This window comes from Centrocercus urophasianus, unplaced genomic scaffold (assembly GCF_019232065.1).
Source record: "Centrocercus urophasianus isolate 14NV4802_14NV808 unplaced genomic scaffold, USGS_Curo_1.0 seq_2, whole genome shotgun sequence".
NCBI classification, from domain to species: domain Eukaryota; kingdom Metazoa; phylum Chordata; class Aves; order Galliformes; family Phasianidae; genus Centrocercus; species Centrocercus urophasianus.
In genome coordinates, this window is record NW_024884755.1 from 231774 (window position 1) to 249469 (window position 17696).

General features: G+C 47.3%; 1 protein-coding gene across 2 annotated transcripts in view; it reads left to right on the forward strand.

Moving 5' to 3' along the window:
- Nucleotides 1-14698, forward strand: part of RANBP10 (RAN binding protein 10) — a 54510-nt gene extending 39812 nt beyond the window's left edge. The window contains exons 5-14 of one of the 2 annotated variants that reach the window (XM_042821274.1): nt 467-489; nt 4231-4415; nt 5572-5684; nt 8126-8234; nt 9053-9201; nt 9923-10118; nt 10516-10640; nt 11489-11634; nt 12092-12203; nt 14015-14698. In XM_042821274.1, the coding sequence (XP_042677208.1) occupies nt 467-489; nt 4231-4415; nt 5572-5684; nt 8126-8234; nt 9053-9201; nt 9923-10118; nt 10516-10640; nt 11489-11634; nt 12092-12203; nt 14015-14145 (1289 nt within the window). In that variant the 3' untranslated portion in view covers nt 14146-14698. The remainder of the gene's footprint in view (nt 1-466; nt 490-4230; nt 4416-5571; nt 5685-8125; nt 8235-9052; nt 9202-9922; nt 10119-10515; nt 10641-11488; nt 11635-12091; nt 12204-14014) is intronic. The other variant, XM_042821275.1, reaches the window with a different exon arrangement.
- The last annotated feature ends 2998 nt before the right edge of the window (nt 14699-17696 follow it).

The following is a 17696-nucleotide window of genomic DNA, read 5'->3' on the forward strand; positions in this document are numbered from 1 at the left end:
TTTCTCAGGTGTTCCAGGCTGTAGTTTGGTCCAGTGGCAAAAATGTTCCCCAGCTGTAATGCAAAGCATTGGGATTCTCATTCCTGTCTCTGACTGACTGGTAAGGAGAAGCAGCTACAGACTGACCCAAAGCAACGTGATAGTGAAGCTCTGTTTCTAAACCCAAAGTGTGCCTGAAAAAGTATCTCCTTCGGAGTAACAGAGGGAGAAGCAAAGAAAAGAGGAGCTACTTTTTGGAAAATTAAATCTTAGGGAGAGATTTATAAAAGGTTTAGGCTTTTCCATGGACCTTCTCCAGAGGAGAGGGTTGGGGAGGGAAGATTCTTCTCAATGTGACAAGTAGTGAAATTCAGGGTCAGAGGTGGGACTGATTGAGGTGTGGTAACTTTCTGTAGCATGATATGGATGTTGTCAAGCTGGGAAAATATCTTTTGTCTTTTTAATTGTAATATTTTTCCCCCCACAGGTATAGCCTTTACAGACCTCCCTGTAAGTACACCTCTTTTTAGTATTTTAACTAAGATTGCAAACAGAAGGGAAGGGGAAGATTGTGGGGATGTGATTTTTGTAATTTTTTACTTGCTCTTCTCATGGTCTGTTTAAAAAAAAAAAAAAAAGAAACAGTAAAACACAGTGCTGAATGGTGTGGATGCTCTCTTTTCTGAAACATCACAATCCCAGGGCTGGGATGTGGGCTGCTCACGTACCTCCTCTGAGCCCTCGCCACCTCGAAGAATATGTCACTCCTTCTCCTGCAATTAAAGCCTGGATTCAGAGTGTGTTGCAGGTCACTGTCATGCAAAGGCAGCATCCAGTGTGGGGAGTGTATGTGCAAAGTCACTGAGTGGTCTTGTGTTCTGCCTTCAGAGAGCACAGAAATGCTCAGTGATGTTATTCTCAGCTTGTCCCTCTCTTACCCAGGGCATCCCTCTGTTCCTGCTGTTCCTCAGTCTCCCTTTGATCTCCTGCAATGTCAGGAAACTTCTCCCTCAGTGTGGATTACAGACATTTCTCTCCGTGTTTTAAACAGCTCAGGTGCTCTGCTGCCAGATTCACCCTAAGGACGTCAGCACCTGACTTCCATTGTCCCACTCTCCTCTCCTTTAATTATTTCCTTCTCTTTTGCACACACCTGTGTATTCCATAGTAGGATATAATTCTGGCCCTTTCTGCTCCCTTGGTCCATTGATTCTTGGTTGGTATTCTACAGAGTTAAGGCTGCTGCCCTCCTGAGGAAGGAGATCCTAAAGCCACGTAAGGCTTTTATATTTACATAGTGCAACTATTGCCAGAGAAGTAGTGAAAAACAGGATGTTGATACAGCTTGCAAGTGATGTCTTTCATTTATTACAACATTTTGATCCAGGCAGGAGCATAAGGTTGGCTGGTTGAGCCCCATTGCTTTTCCACCTCTTGAGCTTCAGTAACCTTTAGGGTGTGATTATGTTGACGTAGCAGTGAGACTACACAAGAAATGGACGTGACCCTTCAAAACATTATCAGTATTGTATCCTCAAAGTGTGTGTTGCAAAGTTCCCCTTTCAGAGACAAGTGAGAAAGACAGCATTTTGCAATATTTGCCATTAGCAGGAACTTGAAATGGGGACTTGTAATTGAAACTTATGTTTTCTTGGCATCATTTGGACACACACTGAAGCATAATTGTTTCAGCTTGTTCCGTATTTCAATTCCTTTTGAAGAGTGTTTACATTTGTTCAAGTGTGCACTGGTGAAAAAAAATGCACAGGCTGAAGTTAATACACGAGTAACTGCTTGCAAATAGAAGTGGAGATCCCACAGAGGGAGTTTCCCCTCTATAAATCAGTGCTTACACTTAGCTCTGTTTATTTACACAAGCCCATATCAGGTTAATCCTGCTCGGCAAAGCAGCTGTGTGGTGAGAGTGCAGAAGTGCAAAAAGAAGAATGTGGAATGGCCCAGAGTGGGACTGCAGGGGCACAAAGGGAGGAAAAGGTTGGAAAATCAAGTCGAGATGAACTGTGGGGATACAAACAGCTGGCAGTCTGAGGGAGAGGTGGTCAAAAGTCTGTGGGAAAGAGGAGAAACTGACTTCAAAAATACCTTTTCCTCTGGCACCATTTATCATGCTGCCTTTTCCTTGCACATCCTTCTAGTGCAGCGACTTCCATGGTGTGAGAATGTGAAAGCAGGAGATGTGCTGAGCCAGCAGTGATGCAGTCACCCTGATTTCTGATGCTGGTTCTCAGCCTGTGTTTACAGCTTCATTTTTTCATTTGATATTTGAGATTGCAGAAAGGCACGGTGTCAGCCACATCCCCTGACACTGAGGAACCAAGTGTGAAACTCCACATAGAAGAGGGAACTGGGATGAGCTGGTGTCTGGCTGTGTGTAATCCCACAGGAGGGCCTGGGAGGGTCACCTTGTGTCTTTTCCAGAATGAGAAGAGTTTCTTTCAGGTCTTGATAGCCTGTTTGTTGTCAGGGAGTTGCAGTCCTGCCATAGATCCTAGTTATTATTGGGGCTGCTGTGACTCCTTTGTTACTCCATGACATTGTAATGTTGAGAGTTCGTCTGGGCTCATCTGTATGGCTGCTTCTTCACCATCTTGACACCACACCCCGCAAAATAATGGAATCTTAGAAGAATTTAGGCATGAAGGAGCTTCCAGAGATCATTGAACCACAGAATATCCCAAGTTGGAAGGGACCTGTAAGGATCTTCAAGTCCAACTCCTAGTCATCATGCCTAACCCCTGCTCTCTGTAGGGCTGATGTCACAGCTAGAGCAGGTTGTGCAGTACTGCACCCAGTTAACTTTTGAAGACCTCCAAAATAGAGATGTTGTTGTCTCTTTGGAAACTTATTCCAGTCCTTACTCATGCTCAAAAGGAAGAGTGTGTTCTGTATGCCCCATCAGAACTTCCCAGAACTTGTGCCCATTGCCTCTGGACATTTCACCGAGCACCTCTGCAAAGAATGTTTTCATCTTTTTATCACCTCCCTTTTGGGAGTGGAAAACTTTGCAGTTATGTTTACATTTTTACCTTCCTGACACCTGACATAGGCTCAACCATGAGCAAGACAGCACAACCAGGCACCTTCCAGGCTTGAATTCCACTCTGTGCCACGCTGCATCTCAGTGCCCTGCCCAGTGCCTGGTTTCTGGCCATCACAGTCCTGAATGTGTTAGAGCAAAGTGGAAAATAATGACACCAAGTTGTCTGTGAGTGCCATGAAATTTCTTCCTAAGCCTTGCAGTCTGTCAGTAGATGCTCAAGGATTAATGCAGCTTTCTTGTGTTGCCAACAGAAAAGCAGTTTGTGCTGCAGAAAAGTAATGTAACTGTGAATGGAGCGTGTGCTTAAAAAATGTGATGCAGAGTGAGAACCAGTCAAACCTGTACCTTTTCCAGTGCCATTTCTCTTCATGTTAAAGTGGGCTCAGAGATGCAATTTATATCCATATAGAAGTCATGGAATCGGTCATTAAGTTTGGAAAAGACCTCCAAGGTCCCCAAGTCCAACCCCAACCCATCCCTCCGTGCCCACTGCCAACATCCCTCAGTGCCACATCCCCACAGCTCTGGCACACCTCCAGGGATGGTGACCTCCACCTCCCTGGGCAGCTGTGCCACTGCCTCACTGCTCCTTCTGAGAAGGAATTGTTCCTAATATCCAACCTGGTTATTGTTAAAACAGTCTGAATTCAGAGAACCTCTACAGGGCCTTTCACCACCTCTTTGAATTAGATCATCTTCTCTGGAATCTGGATTATTAGGTCACTTTTAGAGGTATTTTCACAATGGCAGCTTTTATATTTTCACCTGTATATAATCACCAGCTTCATTGCCCTTCTTTGGTCACCCTCTAAGGCCTTTGTGTCTTAATAAATTATCTGATGATAATTTCTTGTGTGGCTGGCTCTGCTACAGTCCATTCCCTTATCATCAGAGATGTAAAGTACCTTGATAGCTGCTCTTGTCAAGGAATAAGTGAGTTCATTTGAAACAGTGGAAAACACTTAGATTTGCTGTTTGAAGTTGAACTTGTTGTTCTGGTTTTATGCAATAAATTCTAATAACTGCACAGTAAGTCATGAGGTTCCTTGAGATTTACCTGTAAAGAGTCTGTTGCCCCTTCTTCTTCTCCTACGTGTTTCATTTTAAAGAGCAGCTCTTTGGTTTACCAAACCATGTAACCAGAACCAGCAAGAAAAAGCTGAGTTTAATGCATGTTTCTTCTTTCCCAGTCAAACCTGTACCCTACGGTGGGCCTCCAGACTCCGGGAGAGATAGTGGATGCCAACTTTGGGCAGCAGCCATTTGTGTTTGACATCGAGGACTACATGAGGGAGTGGAGAGCAAAGATTCAGAGCACCATTAAGCGGTTTCCCATAGGAGACAGGCTAGGCGAGTGGCAAGCCATGCTGCAGAAGTAAGTCACTGTTCTTCTTGTGTTCTCTTACATCTCCATTTCTGTTTTCTTACGGCAGAAGCTGCATTTTGCTCTAATCTAACATGTGTTTTGCTTTCTCTTTTGTTGTTTAATAACTTTTCCTGTGTGAATCCTGTTGCTGCTTGAAACCTAAAAGATATTGGAGAAATTTTCAGCCAGTGTCTGCATGAAAGCTTGTAATAATACACATTGAAGTGAAGCATGGGGCGAAGGGCAGTGGAGAGGAAACCATAAATATCCTATCATAGGAGAAAGGTCAGGACATGAGTCAGCTGGATTCAGAATCAAAAGAGCAAGAAATAGCCCTAAGCCAAAGGCTTGCAAACCCAACCAAACTGAAAATACAGTTATGGCCATTTTCAGGTGCATGAAGAACAAGTAAATCATCAGGAGCATAGTCAGCATGGCTTCAAAAGGGGAAGTCATGCTTGACCAACTTCAGAAACTTCTATGACTGCCCTGGTAGATGAGGGACGAGCAGTGGATATTATCTGCTTGGACTTGAGTAGGGCCTTTGACACCATCTCTCATCAGATTCTCACAGACAAGCTGCTGATGTCTTCATGCATGATGGTGGGCAAGCAGGGATGTGGGTTGAAAACTGGCTGAGCCCAGAGGGTGGTGATCACTGGTGCTGAATCTGGTTGGGGTCCAAAGGCCAATACTGGCTCCAGTCCTGTGTAACATCTTCCTTCCTTAATGTCTAGAATTCACAAGTGGATTCAACTACCAATTACCAATAATTGCTGGCCAAATAAGTGATAACAGAAAGTCAGGGCCAGAGTGGAAAGAAAGAAAGAATCAGAATGTTGGGGTTCTTCTTAGGTCTACCTGAAAGCCATGAGCTTCTTTGAGGTTGGGATTTTCTGTCTGTAAAGGAAGAGGGAGCTGTGTCTTGTGTGGCCAGGAGACATGAATGGCATTACATGGCTTGAGCTCTTACAAATGACCTTTATGCAGTTGTAATTACATAAATAAGTACTGTGTATACACTGGAAGTTTTTGTTAGGACCTTGGTTATGAGCTGAGCTGAGTTTGTTCACTGAAATTACGACTTCCACTGATTCTTTTCTGCAGTGGGATTACTTCATAGTGCCAATGCCTCTTCATCCATTTGTGTTTTCTTGTTTTCTAGTATGGTTTCTTCATATTTGGTTCATCATGGGTACTGTTCAACAGCAACTGCCTTCGCCAGGGTCACAGACACTGCAATCCAGGAAGAACAGACCTCAATAAGGAACAGACAAAGTAAGTCTCTTGGGTGGTCACTGCCAGCACATAGCATTCTGACTGTGTTACACTTTTGACTGCAGCAGTGCTATTTAGGACAGAGGTAGTGCCAGACTGGTGGAGAATAAGTCTCATCGCCTAGGACTTGCACTGAACTGAAGTCATTGTGCTTCTGAGATTCCTTTGGATTTGGGTTCTTCATACAGACTTTTGCAGCAAGGCAGTTTTATGAGCATGGTTACAGGGACCCAGACATATCAATCTATTTGAACTACAACTCCCAGAGTTAACGAGTCTTTCAGTCCCTTTGTATTCATTTGGGTAAATTCAGTGGTCAGACACGGGAACAGACTTTGTAGAGAGCTGCCTTCTGCCTGCCAGTGTTTGAGAGGCATTAATGCTTTAACTTTTGGTTAGCCCTGAAGTGGTCATGCAGTTGGACTCAGTGATCATTGCATATCCCTTACAATGGAACTATTCTAAATTTTGTGCAAGCTGTAGATGTCCTGGGTGGAGCTGTAGGTCCTGCTCATTGCAGGGCAGTTTGATTAGATGACTTTAAAAGTCCCTTCCAGCTCAAATGGTTCTACAATTCTAAGAAATAATATTCTGTATCTGCTTTGAATAGTTCTCTTTCCTCCACAGTGGTTCATCTCTCAGCATTTAACCCCTCCTGGCTCCTGTAGAATAAGACTTGCAGTTTTCTCCTGCTGCACTTCTGCTTTTTTAGCCTTTCTATTCATGGACTGAGAGCACAGGGTCACAGAACATTGGTGTGCTTTCTGCATTCTCCCATTGAATGCAGGCTGCCCTGCCCTATGCATTTCCCTTTCCTTTGTGAACCATTCCTCACGTGGCCAGCACACATCAGGTGCATCATGCCCCTTTGTAGTCGTCCCTCCATACATCACATGTGCTGAGCCAGCATTCAGTTGGTTTGGATACTTTACTCATTACCTAGAATAACAGGAGCTGCTGCCCATTGCTGCCTTTGTATGGTTAGTGCTGATGGGCTCTGCTTCCCAGGCTGTGCAGCCCTCACCCAGCTGGTGCTCTTGCTGGTTTGGGTCTCCCAGTGTGTGAGACAGCACGGTCTGGTCTTTGTGAGCACAGGTGATAAGGCAACCTGGAGGGAGGGAATACAAAGCTCTGCAGTTAGGGCTTAAATAAAGGTGTGAAGAGAGCACAGATGGGAAAACAAAAAGAGAGGAAGGTAGAAAAGGCAGAGACATCTGTGAAAGTTGCCAAACAAGGCAAAGATGAGATCTGACAAAAGTAGCAAGATGTGGAAAGGTGTGTGCAAGGAAGTGGAAGGAACAGAACAGGATGAAGGAGACTGCTGCACAGATTGGTGTGAAAACCATGTCTTTGGTTTCAGCTGTCAGTTATGACAACAAGCAAATAGACACTGAGAAGTGGGAGCCAGGCTGAGTTGTTTCAGATTGTTTTTGGGGATTGGTAATGAGGATTGCTGAGCTGTGCTCTGCATGGATCCAGAGGAGGGCCACTGAGATGATCAGAGGGCTGGAGCACCTCTCCAATGAGGAAAGGTTGAGGGAACTGGGCTTGTTTAGCTTGGAGAAGAGAAGGCTCTGGGAAGACCTCATTGTGGCCTTCCAGTGCTTGAAGGGAGCCTATAAACAGGAGGGGGAACGGCTGTGTGTGAGGGTGGACAGTGATAGGACAAGGGGGAATGGTTTTAAACTGAGACAGAGGAGGTTTAGGTTGGATATTAGGAGGAAGTTTTTCACCCAGAGGGCGGTGAGGCACTGGCACAGGTTGCCCAAGGAGGCTGTGGATGCCCCATCCCTGCAGGCATTCGAGGCCAGGCTGGATGTGGCTCTGGGCAGCCTGGGCTGCTGGTTGGTGACCTGCACACAGCAGGGGTTTAGAACCAGGTGATCACTGTGGTCCTTTCCAACTCAGGCTGTTCTATGATTCTGTGATTTGCAAAAATCAGCCTATTGGTGTTGCTGTGGCTTAAGCCTCCGGCCCCTTCAGTCATTCATTGCTTGTCTGGTGGTCAGCCATATGGTAATGTTCCAAGCATGAACCAGCAAGAGGATGCAGCATGGAGTGACCCAGGGGTTTCCCCTCTGAAATCCTATCTTCCCCAGCATCCTCCTTCCTCCCATCCAGCTGTTGTGTCCTCAGTCTTTTCCACTGCTCCTCTGACTAAAGGAGTAAAGGCACAGAGCACCCCAACCCAGTGCACCCACTTCGTCTTTCAGATGACCCAGGTGTTTCTGAGCTCCTAATAGATTCTCCCACATTTACACAGACTTTTCTTCATCCTAATCCATAATAAATGCAGTGTGCTCCCCAATTCTCCCTAGCCCTTGTGTGAAGTGCTACTGGGGAGCTACTGGGTGTGACATACCTGAGACTTCTCCCTGAAATTCTTCCAGCCATTCTTGTTGGCCTGCCCTGTGTGTCAACAGGTTTCCTTTTACTTCCAGGAATACAGAAGCTAGTATTAGCAGGCCGAGTTGGAGAGGCTATAGAAGCCACCCAGCAGCTCTATCCTGGCCTCCTAGAACATAACCCTAACCTGCTCTTCATGTTAAAGTAAGTATGAATAGCTTTCTGCTCCCTAATGAAGCTGAAGGAGATAAGGGGCTGCCGGGGAGGCTGCACACCTTGGTCTGAATTCTGCCTGAGGTCCCAGCATTTCTAAGTTATGGAGTAGAGGGGGGATCTCTCACTGGCAGTTTTAGTACCTGCCCTGAAAAACCCATCTAGTTTTGTAGTACCTGCAGAGGTGGTGGAGATGAAAGCATGTTAACAGCACAAAGGAAATAAACTTGCTTTTTGGGACCAAGAAAACTCAATTTTACCATGTGTCCTCACAGCAGGCTTAGCATCACAGTAATTCTCTTGGGTCCAGAGCAGCGCAGACTTGGGAACATTTGGTTAACTGGAGGAGTGTTTCTAAGCCCTGCCACGTGAGAAATGTGCTGTGTTTTGAATTAGTGCAGTGTTTCACCTCTGATCTTGTGGCCCCATTGATGCTGAAATGCTTTTTCTCATCTTCTCTCTGCTTTCACTGGTGTTAGCCAAGGTGGAACATCGTGTTGATAATACTGGTGCTCCCCCAGGCGTGGGGCTGAAAAGAAGGGTGACTGCTGTTATACTGCACGTCTGTCTCAGTATGGTTCTCAGCATTCATTAGCATCCATGTGGCACTATATGAACTCTCTCCTGCTGTAGCATCTTCAGAGCACTCACAGTGCAAATATACCAGGAGTCTAAAACGGCTCTTTGGAAGCCAAAGAAATAACTCCCATCCAATTCCTAAGACTTCTGCAGGCAGTAACTGAGGAAACATCAGTGCAGAACATGCTGGCTGTCACGCACCCTTTTCTTCTTCCTTCCCATGAAATCAGGTGTCGGCAGTTTGTGGAGATGGTGAATGGGACAGACAGTGAAGTCCGTTGTTTCAGTGCACACAGCCCCAGATCCCAGGACAGTTACCCTGGGTCCCCCAGCTTAAGTCCCAGACACGGATCCAGCAACTCACATGTTCATAGTACTGGTAAGTGCTTTTTTTTTTCTTTTTTTTCCTATGTCTTCCAGTGAAAAGAGCAGAAATTAAAGGTAGACTGCTGCACTGTGCATCACCTGCTACTTTCCGTGCAGTTTACTATGAAGTGCTCCTTTGCCTTATGTTACTTGCTTTCCATTAGGACCCCTCCAGTCTGCAGAATTCAGTCCAGAGCCCCAGCGAAGTTGCACTGCTGGCCAGTTTAGCACAAAGTTAGGGGGATGCATTGCATGTGTGCTGCTTCTCCCATGGACTTACCTTGCAGTGAAACTTTAGGATTTTAAGTAGAATGAACAAGGTAAACCAGGACATCTCAAGATACTTGTGTAGGTAATTTCTGACTGTGGCGTTGAAGGTCAGTGCACAGCCCCTGAGAACAGCTTGAGCTGTTTCACTGAGCCTTGAGCTGCTCACAGCTGAAAGTGTGTTTTGTTTTGGTGAATTCTGTGCACTTGTGAGCTGGTTCTGCCAATCCCTTATTTACAGCCCATTTCTGGCACTTCCTTAAGCTTGCTTGTTGATGGTGAACAGTGCAGTTCTTTCCACATTGATTTGTGCTTTCTCTAAACCCCACAAATTTAATATTGCTGGATAATTAAGATCTTTGGTCTTTTGCTTTCTTCTTTTGGGGCCTACTTGACAAACTGTTAATTTCAGAGTAGAGTGTCAGCGTCAGTCTGGTCTCATTTTTCCCATCCTTCTTAACCTTCAGGAGCAGATAGCCCTACCTGTAGCAATGGAGTCATGTCCACAAAAAGCAAACAGAGCCACAGTAAATACCCAACACTGAGTTCATCTTCGTCATCTTCCTCCTCCTCCTCCCCCTCATCTGTGAACTACTCAGAGTCCAATTCTACAGATTCTACCAAATCTCAGCAGCACAGTAGTACGAGTAACCAAGAAACCAGGTATAGTTTTTTTCCTTGTAGGTCCCTGAGGAGGGTGAGGTGGTGGGAGAGGGTGAGGTGTTCTCTCTGAAGAGCATCTGTTCTGCTCTTTTTAAACAACAGAGTAACACTTCCTATCTACAAGGTCTGCTCTGTTCCCAGCAGAGATAGACCTGTTCCAGTTCCCTGTTCTGGCTCAGGCTTGCAGGTTCATTTCGTAACAGAAACCCGTTTCATCAGTTGTCTTCAGAAGCCAGCAATGATTTTTACTGCACTGAATTAAACCATCTCGCTTCCTGTAGTTTAACTGGCACCTCATTGTGGTTTACTGGCCATTACTGGGCATCATTTGTCATGTGAGCTTTTCATTTCTTCCCTGAGGTAAACATCTGATTTTTCTTTTTTCTTTTAACCGCAGCGACAGCGAGATGGAAATGGAGGCTGAGCACTACCCCAATGGAGTCCTGGAAAATTCATCCACCAGGATAATGAATGGCACCTACAAACACGAAGAGATCCTGCAGACAGATGAATCCAGCATGGGTAGGGCCTCAAGCAGGAGAGGCAATGGGAGATAGAAAGAGCAGGGATCAAGAGTTGAAGTAGTGGTTGGACCGTGTGGGTTTTTTTTCCCAGTCCTGGTGAATGAAGTTCTCGAGATACCAGTTTCACCAGGGAAATAAATCTGTCTCAGAATTGAGTCTAGGTTTGACTTTTCATAGTTGTGCAGTAGTGCTGGTGATACTGTGGGCCATGGAAGGCAATAGGAGTCAAAGGTTTGTTCAGCACTGGCTGTGAATTCCAGCACAGAGCAGCCCAGGCACTTCTAACACCTGAAGAAATGAACTGAGCTGAAAGACTGACTGATTCCCAGCTACAAAGGGGCTTTGGCTCAGTGTGGTCAGCTAGGACTGTCTTGCTTGTGGGTGCTTCAACCTGGAGGGAGATATGAATCAGCTACATTACCTCTGAAACCTGGAATTCCTCCAATTACTGGTGTCTTATATTTACCAAATATTGGAAAGTTGGCGGTGTTTTGGTATCTCTGACTGAGACCAGAGTTTGTTAGACCAGGTTCTCTGTGGTGTGTGGAGTACCTTACACACATGAAAGGGTAACACAGCCAGAGTCACAGGTTCCTGTGCTTTTACCAGAGGACTTGATGTGTCGGTTGTCCACAAGAATTAAACAGAGTTCAGGGCTGCCCTATGAAAAATCCACAGCCCACTGTTGTAGTGCAGGACTCAGAAAAAGCCTCTGCTTGGATAAACAGCATGTAACTGCTCCTGAAGGGGAAGGAAGGAGTTATGGCTAAGGAAGGGCAGCAAGCCTCACAGTGAGCAGTGGTGGGGAATGAGACAATTCTTTCTTCTCCCCTGCCTTTCTTCTAGAAGACAGCTGTCCCCAGAGGCAGCTCTGCGGAGGGAACCACGCAGCCACCGAGCGAATGATCCAGTTTGGACGGGAGCTGCAGATGCTGAGTGAACAGCTGTGCAGAGAATATGGGAAGAATACAGTGCACAAAAAGATGCTTCAGGTAAGCCTGGGCTTTATGCTGCCTCACAGCAGTTCTCTGGGCCAGGACTGGTATTGTGGGTTTCCTTGTAGAGCTCTGGGTGTTCCCCATTTCTGCAGCAGGTGAGGATGAGGGGGCCTACATGGCGGTTGGAGGATGAAAGTCAGTGAACCCAGAGTGTCTAGACCCAGTTCTCAGTACAGGAGAGAAGAAATAAAGCTCCTGCTGCCTTCCAGGGGTAACTGCATGGTCTTCTTCCCTCCAGGTAGCACTCTGCCTGCCTTCTTGTGCAGAGGGGAGAGAGCACTCTCTTTAATCTACTGTCTTGACGGCCCAGTGCAGTCCCTTGCTGCCAAGAAGAAGCAGGAGCTGTCACATTGGTGATGGCAGGAGCTGCCCCAGCAGACAGATTTGGCACTTTTCCTGTGTGTTCACAGCCGTGCATGACCTTACTGTACCTTTCTGTTCTCTCACACAGGATGCATTTAGCTTGTTAGCTTACTCAGACCCTTGGAACTGCCCTGTCGGTCAACAGCTGGACCCAATCCAGAGGGAACCTGTGTGTGCTGCTCTTAATAGTGCTATTTTGGGTAAGACCTGGTTCTTACATGAGCGCTACCTGCTGGACATACCACTATTCACAGGTGCTGTCCTGTAGCAGGCAAGCCTGAGAGAGTTAGGAGAAATTAGGAAGTACTTGTCTTTAGCTTTTGCCTGTCTTTGTAATGCAGGGGACTGAAAGGGCAGGGCTGTAGGGAGGTGGGAGTAAAGCTGCAGAGGATGGGTGCTTCCAACCTGGTCTTGTTTTGGCTCCCTTCTTTGGGTCTTCCTCAGTGCTGCTTCCAAGAAATCTCCATAGGAGAATTTAGCTTACCAAGGAGCCAAGATCTTTTGGATGCATTTTCCTTTCCCTCTTCTTTCTTGTTCTGAATACACCTTAATCAGTTTGCTTGGCACTAGCAAGGCTGTTTTGCATGCTGTTTGGGTTGGCAGAGTTTTGACTGGCACAATCCTGCTTTCTGGGGGGGAATGCAGTTGCTCTTTTGCAGCAGCTCACAAATGCAGCAGGTTCCCACAGTGTTAGCTCTAAGTTAGAGGGGACCATAAATCCCTCTGACCTTTGAGGCCATGCTGAATGCAGGCAAGCTCTGTATTCCCTTTGAACATATGTATCTGCATGTTCCCATGGTGTGGGTTGCTTGGTGGAGCTCAGATACCTGGCTGCCTAGGGCCTGTGGTTGGACTCAGGGCTGGGTTACTGGTGAAGACCCACTTGGTGCAGAGGTCTGGCTATATGTTGGTTATCTTCAGCTAGAAAGCCAGCTCCTTTTCTTCTGATGAGCTTTGCTCTTTGTATCAGCACATACCTGTGGATCCAGGTATAAGCAGTCTCTGTATCCTCCAAGCTGAGTGTTCATGGCTGCTCTTCCAGACACAAGCAATCTTCTTAGACAGGCATGTTCTTTGGCCCAACAGCTTGTCCTTTATTCTCCTATCTTGAACCTGGTGTAGGAAATGTGATAGCTTGCCCTGATGGAAGTCTTGCACTTGCAGTCAGTGAGCTGCCTTTCCATTGCTGACCGTTCTGCCATCTCTGGCTACAGAAGAACCCATGGTGGAGTAGAGTGAAGTGATACTGGGGTTATAACCTGCCACCAATCTGCAAGAAAGGAGAACTGAGTGTGCCAGAAGGAGATTTAGGAGTTATCTTCTTGGGAAAGGAACTGCTTGATGGGCAAACCTGTGAGAGTTCCTGTTCTGTTTGAGTAAAGGAACAGACACATTAGGATTTGGGAAAGAGGGTCCCTTTCCTTGACAGTCGGCATGGCCGGGGGTGCATCGGGGGGCTCAGTTCCAGCCACTGTTTGACCAGTGCTTGGAGAGCCCAGATAAGGCTCTTAGGGATGTCTCCAGAGAGAAATGAAAAGCAGTGTCTGGACATCCTCCGATGCACATCTTAACTACAGCAGCTGAGGATTCCCTCTTGCAAACCTAGCAAAAATGACATGGAAAAAAGTGGTGATCAGTGAGTTTGTCTAGATCGTGGACTAGATTAACAGAAGAGGAGAGGGAGAGCAGCTGCCTCTCCCTTAGAGCTAATTTCTCCCACCTTTCCTTATGCTTCCATGCTCTGATCTCTCACACTTTGTGGGTTTTCTGGCAGACACAGAGGTGACACTGCCATTTTCTTGCCATGGACAACTTTGAGAAAGCTGCACTTTCTAAAAGGCCCCGTTGACTCGTGTCCCTGTGGGTGGGCAGGTCTGGGTGGGGTATGCTCAGGAGTTCCTTCCTTCTAGAGCCAGGGATGCTCGGCCTGGTGCCCAGGAGGGGCCTGCAGGTGAGCCAGCATGTGGCCAAGGCGCCTCTTCTAAACAGATTTCTCTTTTTGCCCCCGCAGAATCTCAGAACCTGCCAAAGCAGCCCCCACTGATGCTTGCCCTGGGCCAGGCCTCGGAGTGTTTGCGACTCATGGCTCGTGTGGGCTTGGGCTCCTGTTCCTTTGCCAGAGTAGACGACTATTTGCACTAGCCACCAGAGCAGGATGGAGCTGACATCGTCGAGTGCTGCCCTTCACCCTCCGTTGCTGCCACTACAACGCCACCTCGTCTGTAGCCTGAGCTCCCACCAACACCCCCTCTAGCACACACACACTGCCTGTGAAAGGATCTATTCCCTCACCACGTGGCCATTCCTGACCCAGGAGTGACTGGCAGACCTGACCTGTCTCCCCGCCGCCGCTGCGGCTCCGGCGGCACTCAGTATTTCGCTGGTTATTCTAATGTAGCGCCTTCCAATGTAGGGATTTCTCTTTGTTTTGATTTGAGTTGTTTCTCATGGATCCACCAGTATTTTATCTGGAGAGTTTTGCTGAGCTGGTTTCTGCTGATTCACGGAGGAAGCTCGTGAAGTTGGTGACGCCTTGTTCTCTTCTTCCCTCCCTCCTCCATCCGTGCACACGCAACATCATCTTCTGTGCTAGCTACCTGAACTCTTCTCGCAGTGGCAGTTCAGAGGGGTTATTATTATTTTTTTTTTAATTTTATTTGAATCCTGTTTATTAAAAAGGTCTCTTCCACCTCCACAAAGTCACTGATGTATTTATTGCCCAGGGGCTTGGGCCCAGCCCCGCGCTTCCCACATCCCCGCAGTGGATCCTGTCCTATGCTAACCATGGGAATTGGATTTGGAGGAACTCGGTCTTTCCTGTCTCTGTGATTAGGAAAAACAGAAGATTTGGCATTGCCTTTGTCAGTGGCCACAGGGTAGAAACATCTCAGCCTCTGAGAAATGGGTAAATCTGGCAGCTAGAGGGACAGGGCTAACCAATGTGAAGTCACCTGGAAGCAGATGATGGTAAGGAAGAGCTGTGGATGCTGCCAAGTTGGGCTGTTGGTTTTTGTGCTGCATCACAAAACCCCTGTTTTTATCCATAGAGAAGTGCTCTGCTGCTAAGACTATACTATAGTATTTACTGAATGATCACTGCTACATTCTGTTGTTTTGAGGTTACTGATTTGAAGTGTGCTCGTCCTTGCAGGGTGCAAATGCTCAGATCAGGCTGCAGGTTAGGACCAGTGCTATCTTTTTACCCATTTAGAAAGGAATGGCAGTGTTTCTTTGAGGAATAAGAATGCAATTTTAGTTCCAGGTCCAAAAGTGACCAGCAGGGATCTGTGGGTGAGTAACCTCCAGGTAAGATGGATGTGGTAATGTGTCACTGCTGCGGTCCAGGGACTTTGAGTGCTGCTAAGGCTTTGGTATTCAAACCATCTGCCAGCAAGTGTTTCTAAAAGTGTATTTTGTACTGGTGTGCCATGTGAGGAAGAAAGTCGGTGTCAGAACTCTGCCACTGAGCTGAGAGCTCTGAGAGTTGACTGCATTTACAGATGTGATTTGGAGTCATCCCCATCCCTGGAGGTGCCCAAGGCCATGGGAGGGCTCTGAGCAGCCTCTGGGGCACCCAGCCTAGGGCAGGGGTTGGGGCTGGATAGGCTTTAAGATCCCTTTCAACCCAACCATGCTGTGATTTGCTGCTGGAGCATGAAGTTTGAAATAAAGGCAGAGCAGGGGACCTGGTGGCTTTCCCGTTTGGATGATTCCTGTGCTGTTGGCTGTCATTTAGCTCATTGCTGTCTCCAGCAGTCGGACTTCTCTTCCATCTGTGCAGCAGCACCGTCTTTGTCTCCTTCTGAGTTTTCTGTTCCTTCTTTTTGGGGTGGTTTTTGGTTCCTTTTAGTCAAACCTCTGTCATGGCTCACTCTTGGTCTCCCAGTGAAGCTGTGCTGAGTGTCCCTGGTGGTGGCAGGGCTGGATCACCTCCTGCCATCAATGCTGTGCATCGTGCAGCCTATAGAACCGTGGTTCTATGTGTAAAAGCCTCCTGGGCATTGAGTTCTTGTGGTTGCTCCTTCATGGTTTGCATTTTGGAACCTTGTTATGATATCAGTGAGAGTTGATTTTTGGGTTGTTGCAGTCATTTTAAAAAAAAAAGTAAGTAGAATGAAGGTCTTTAATTTTGGGTATGGCTACAACATAAGTAGAGCCTTCATAGAAGCTCAGAAATGATTTTTAAAAGTGATTTGGGCTTTCTCATTTCAAGTGCCTCATGCTTTGCTGAGAAACAGATGAATGAGGGAGGGAGGCCTTAAGAACAGCCAGGCTGAGGCTCAGCTTTGTCTGGGCAGCCCCTCAGTGTCACTTCTCCATCGGTGGAGCCATAGGGGTGACTGTGTACCACCAGCAGGACCTGCTGGCATCTCTTCTCCTGGGGACGGTGACCAGGACTCAGCCCTGCCCCCATATGGTTATACTGGACACAGGACCTCCATCCCATGAGGCTGGCTGGCGTGGAGCTTGTTCTGCTCAAGGCTCAGGATAAGTGGACATGGTGAAAATCTCCTGTGCTGCAGCCCTGCGTACATCATGAGCTTTGGTTTGAGACCAGCGAAGCAGTTGTTATTCTGAGAACTTCTGAGAAATGGGGACCTGCAGGCTCTGGTGAGCACTCAGCTGTACTGACCTGAGCTGAGCTCTAGGGGATGGAGGTGTGACCGATGGAGATGGTGACCAACACAAGAATGGCCCCTTCCACAAGCATTGCTTCTTGTGGTTGTGCACACCCAGATTATCCCTATGTGCCCAGTTCCCTTCTGGTTTTGTTGCTTTATCATATTTTGATTATTTCTTTCTCACTGTTTCTGCCTGTCTTCCAGCTGTGCCCTGATCTGTCTCACAGTCTCATTAAGGCATCATTACCATTTCTTGAGCTTTGTTCCCAAGACTCCCTCGAACAACTGCCAACAACCAGAGCTGGTTTAATCGGCCCTGTGGTGGGGGGGTCCAATTTCCCATTTCTCCCCATGGGCATGAGGCACAGGGAACAGTCAAAGCACACCTTGTTGGGTTGCTGTGGTGCTGCTGTGCTTTGTTACCAGTCTTGACACTCAGGTAACACCACACTGCAGAGGCTGACAGAGGGTGTGTTGGTGGGGCATCGGGGGTCATGGCCCCACCTGCTCCCCATTGCCCTTGGATTTGAAGAACAGGAGCTCCTTTACCTCCAGGAGGAAGGGAGGCTTCACTCCTGCACACAAAGCAGTGGGATTTGCACTCACAGAAACATTCCTGGAGTCCATGCAAACCTCTCTTTGCATGCCGAGTCCTCCTATGGACATCGTGGGACTGCTGTGACACACAGACCCCTCTGTGCTGGTCTTTGGTCGTTTCCTTCCCCTGTGAGCACCAACGTGGAGAAAAGGAGAAGCCAGGGCAGATTTGAGGATAATAAGGATGAGCAAGAAAACGTTCAGCACAAAAGTGTGGTCACTCTTTCAGACAAAGGACATCACATAGGTGAACACTTCCATTAGGATGCTCCCACGCCGTGGCTCTCCAGCCAGGACCCAGCAGTGCCAGGCACGGAGTTGCCTGCAGCACAGTGAACTCAAAACTCAGGTATGAACTGCTCGGCTGGAGCTGGGGAACGAGGGCTGCAGGGGGGCTGCAGCAAAGCAGATCACCACGCTTGTCAGCGCCGTTGGAGGGTTTCCTCCTCTCTGGCACAACGTCGGCTACGTGGA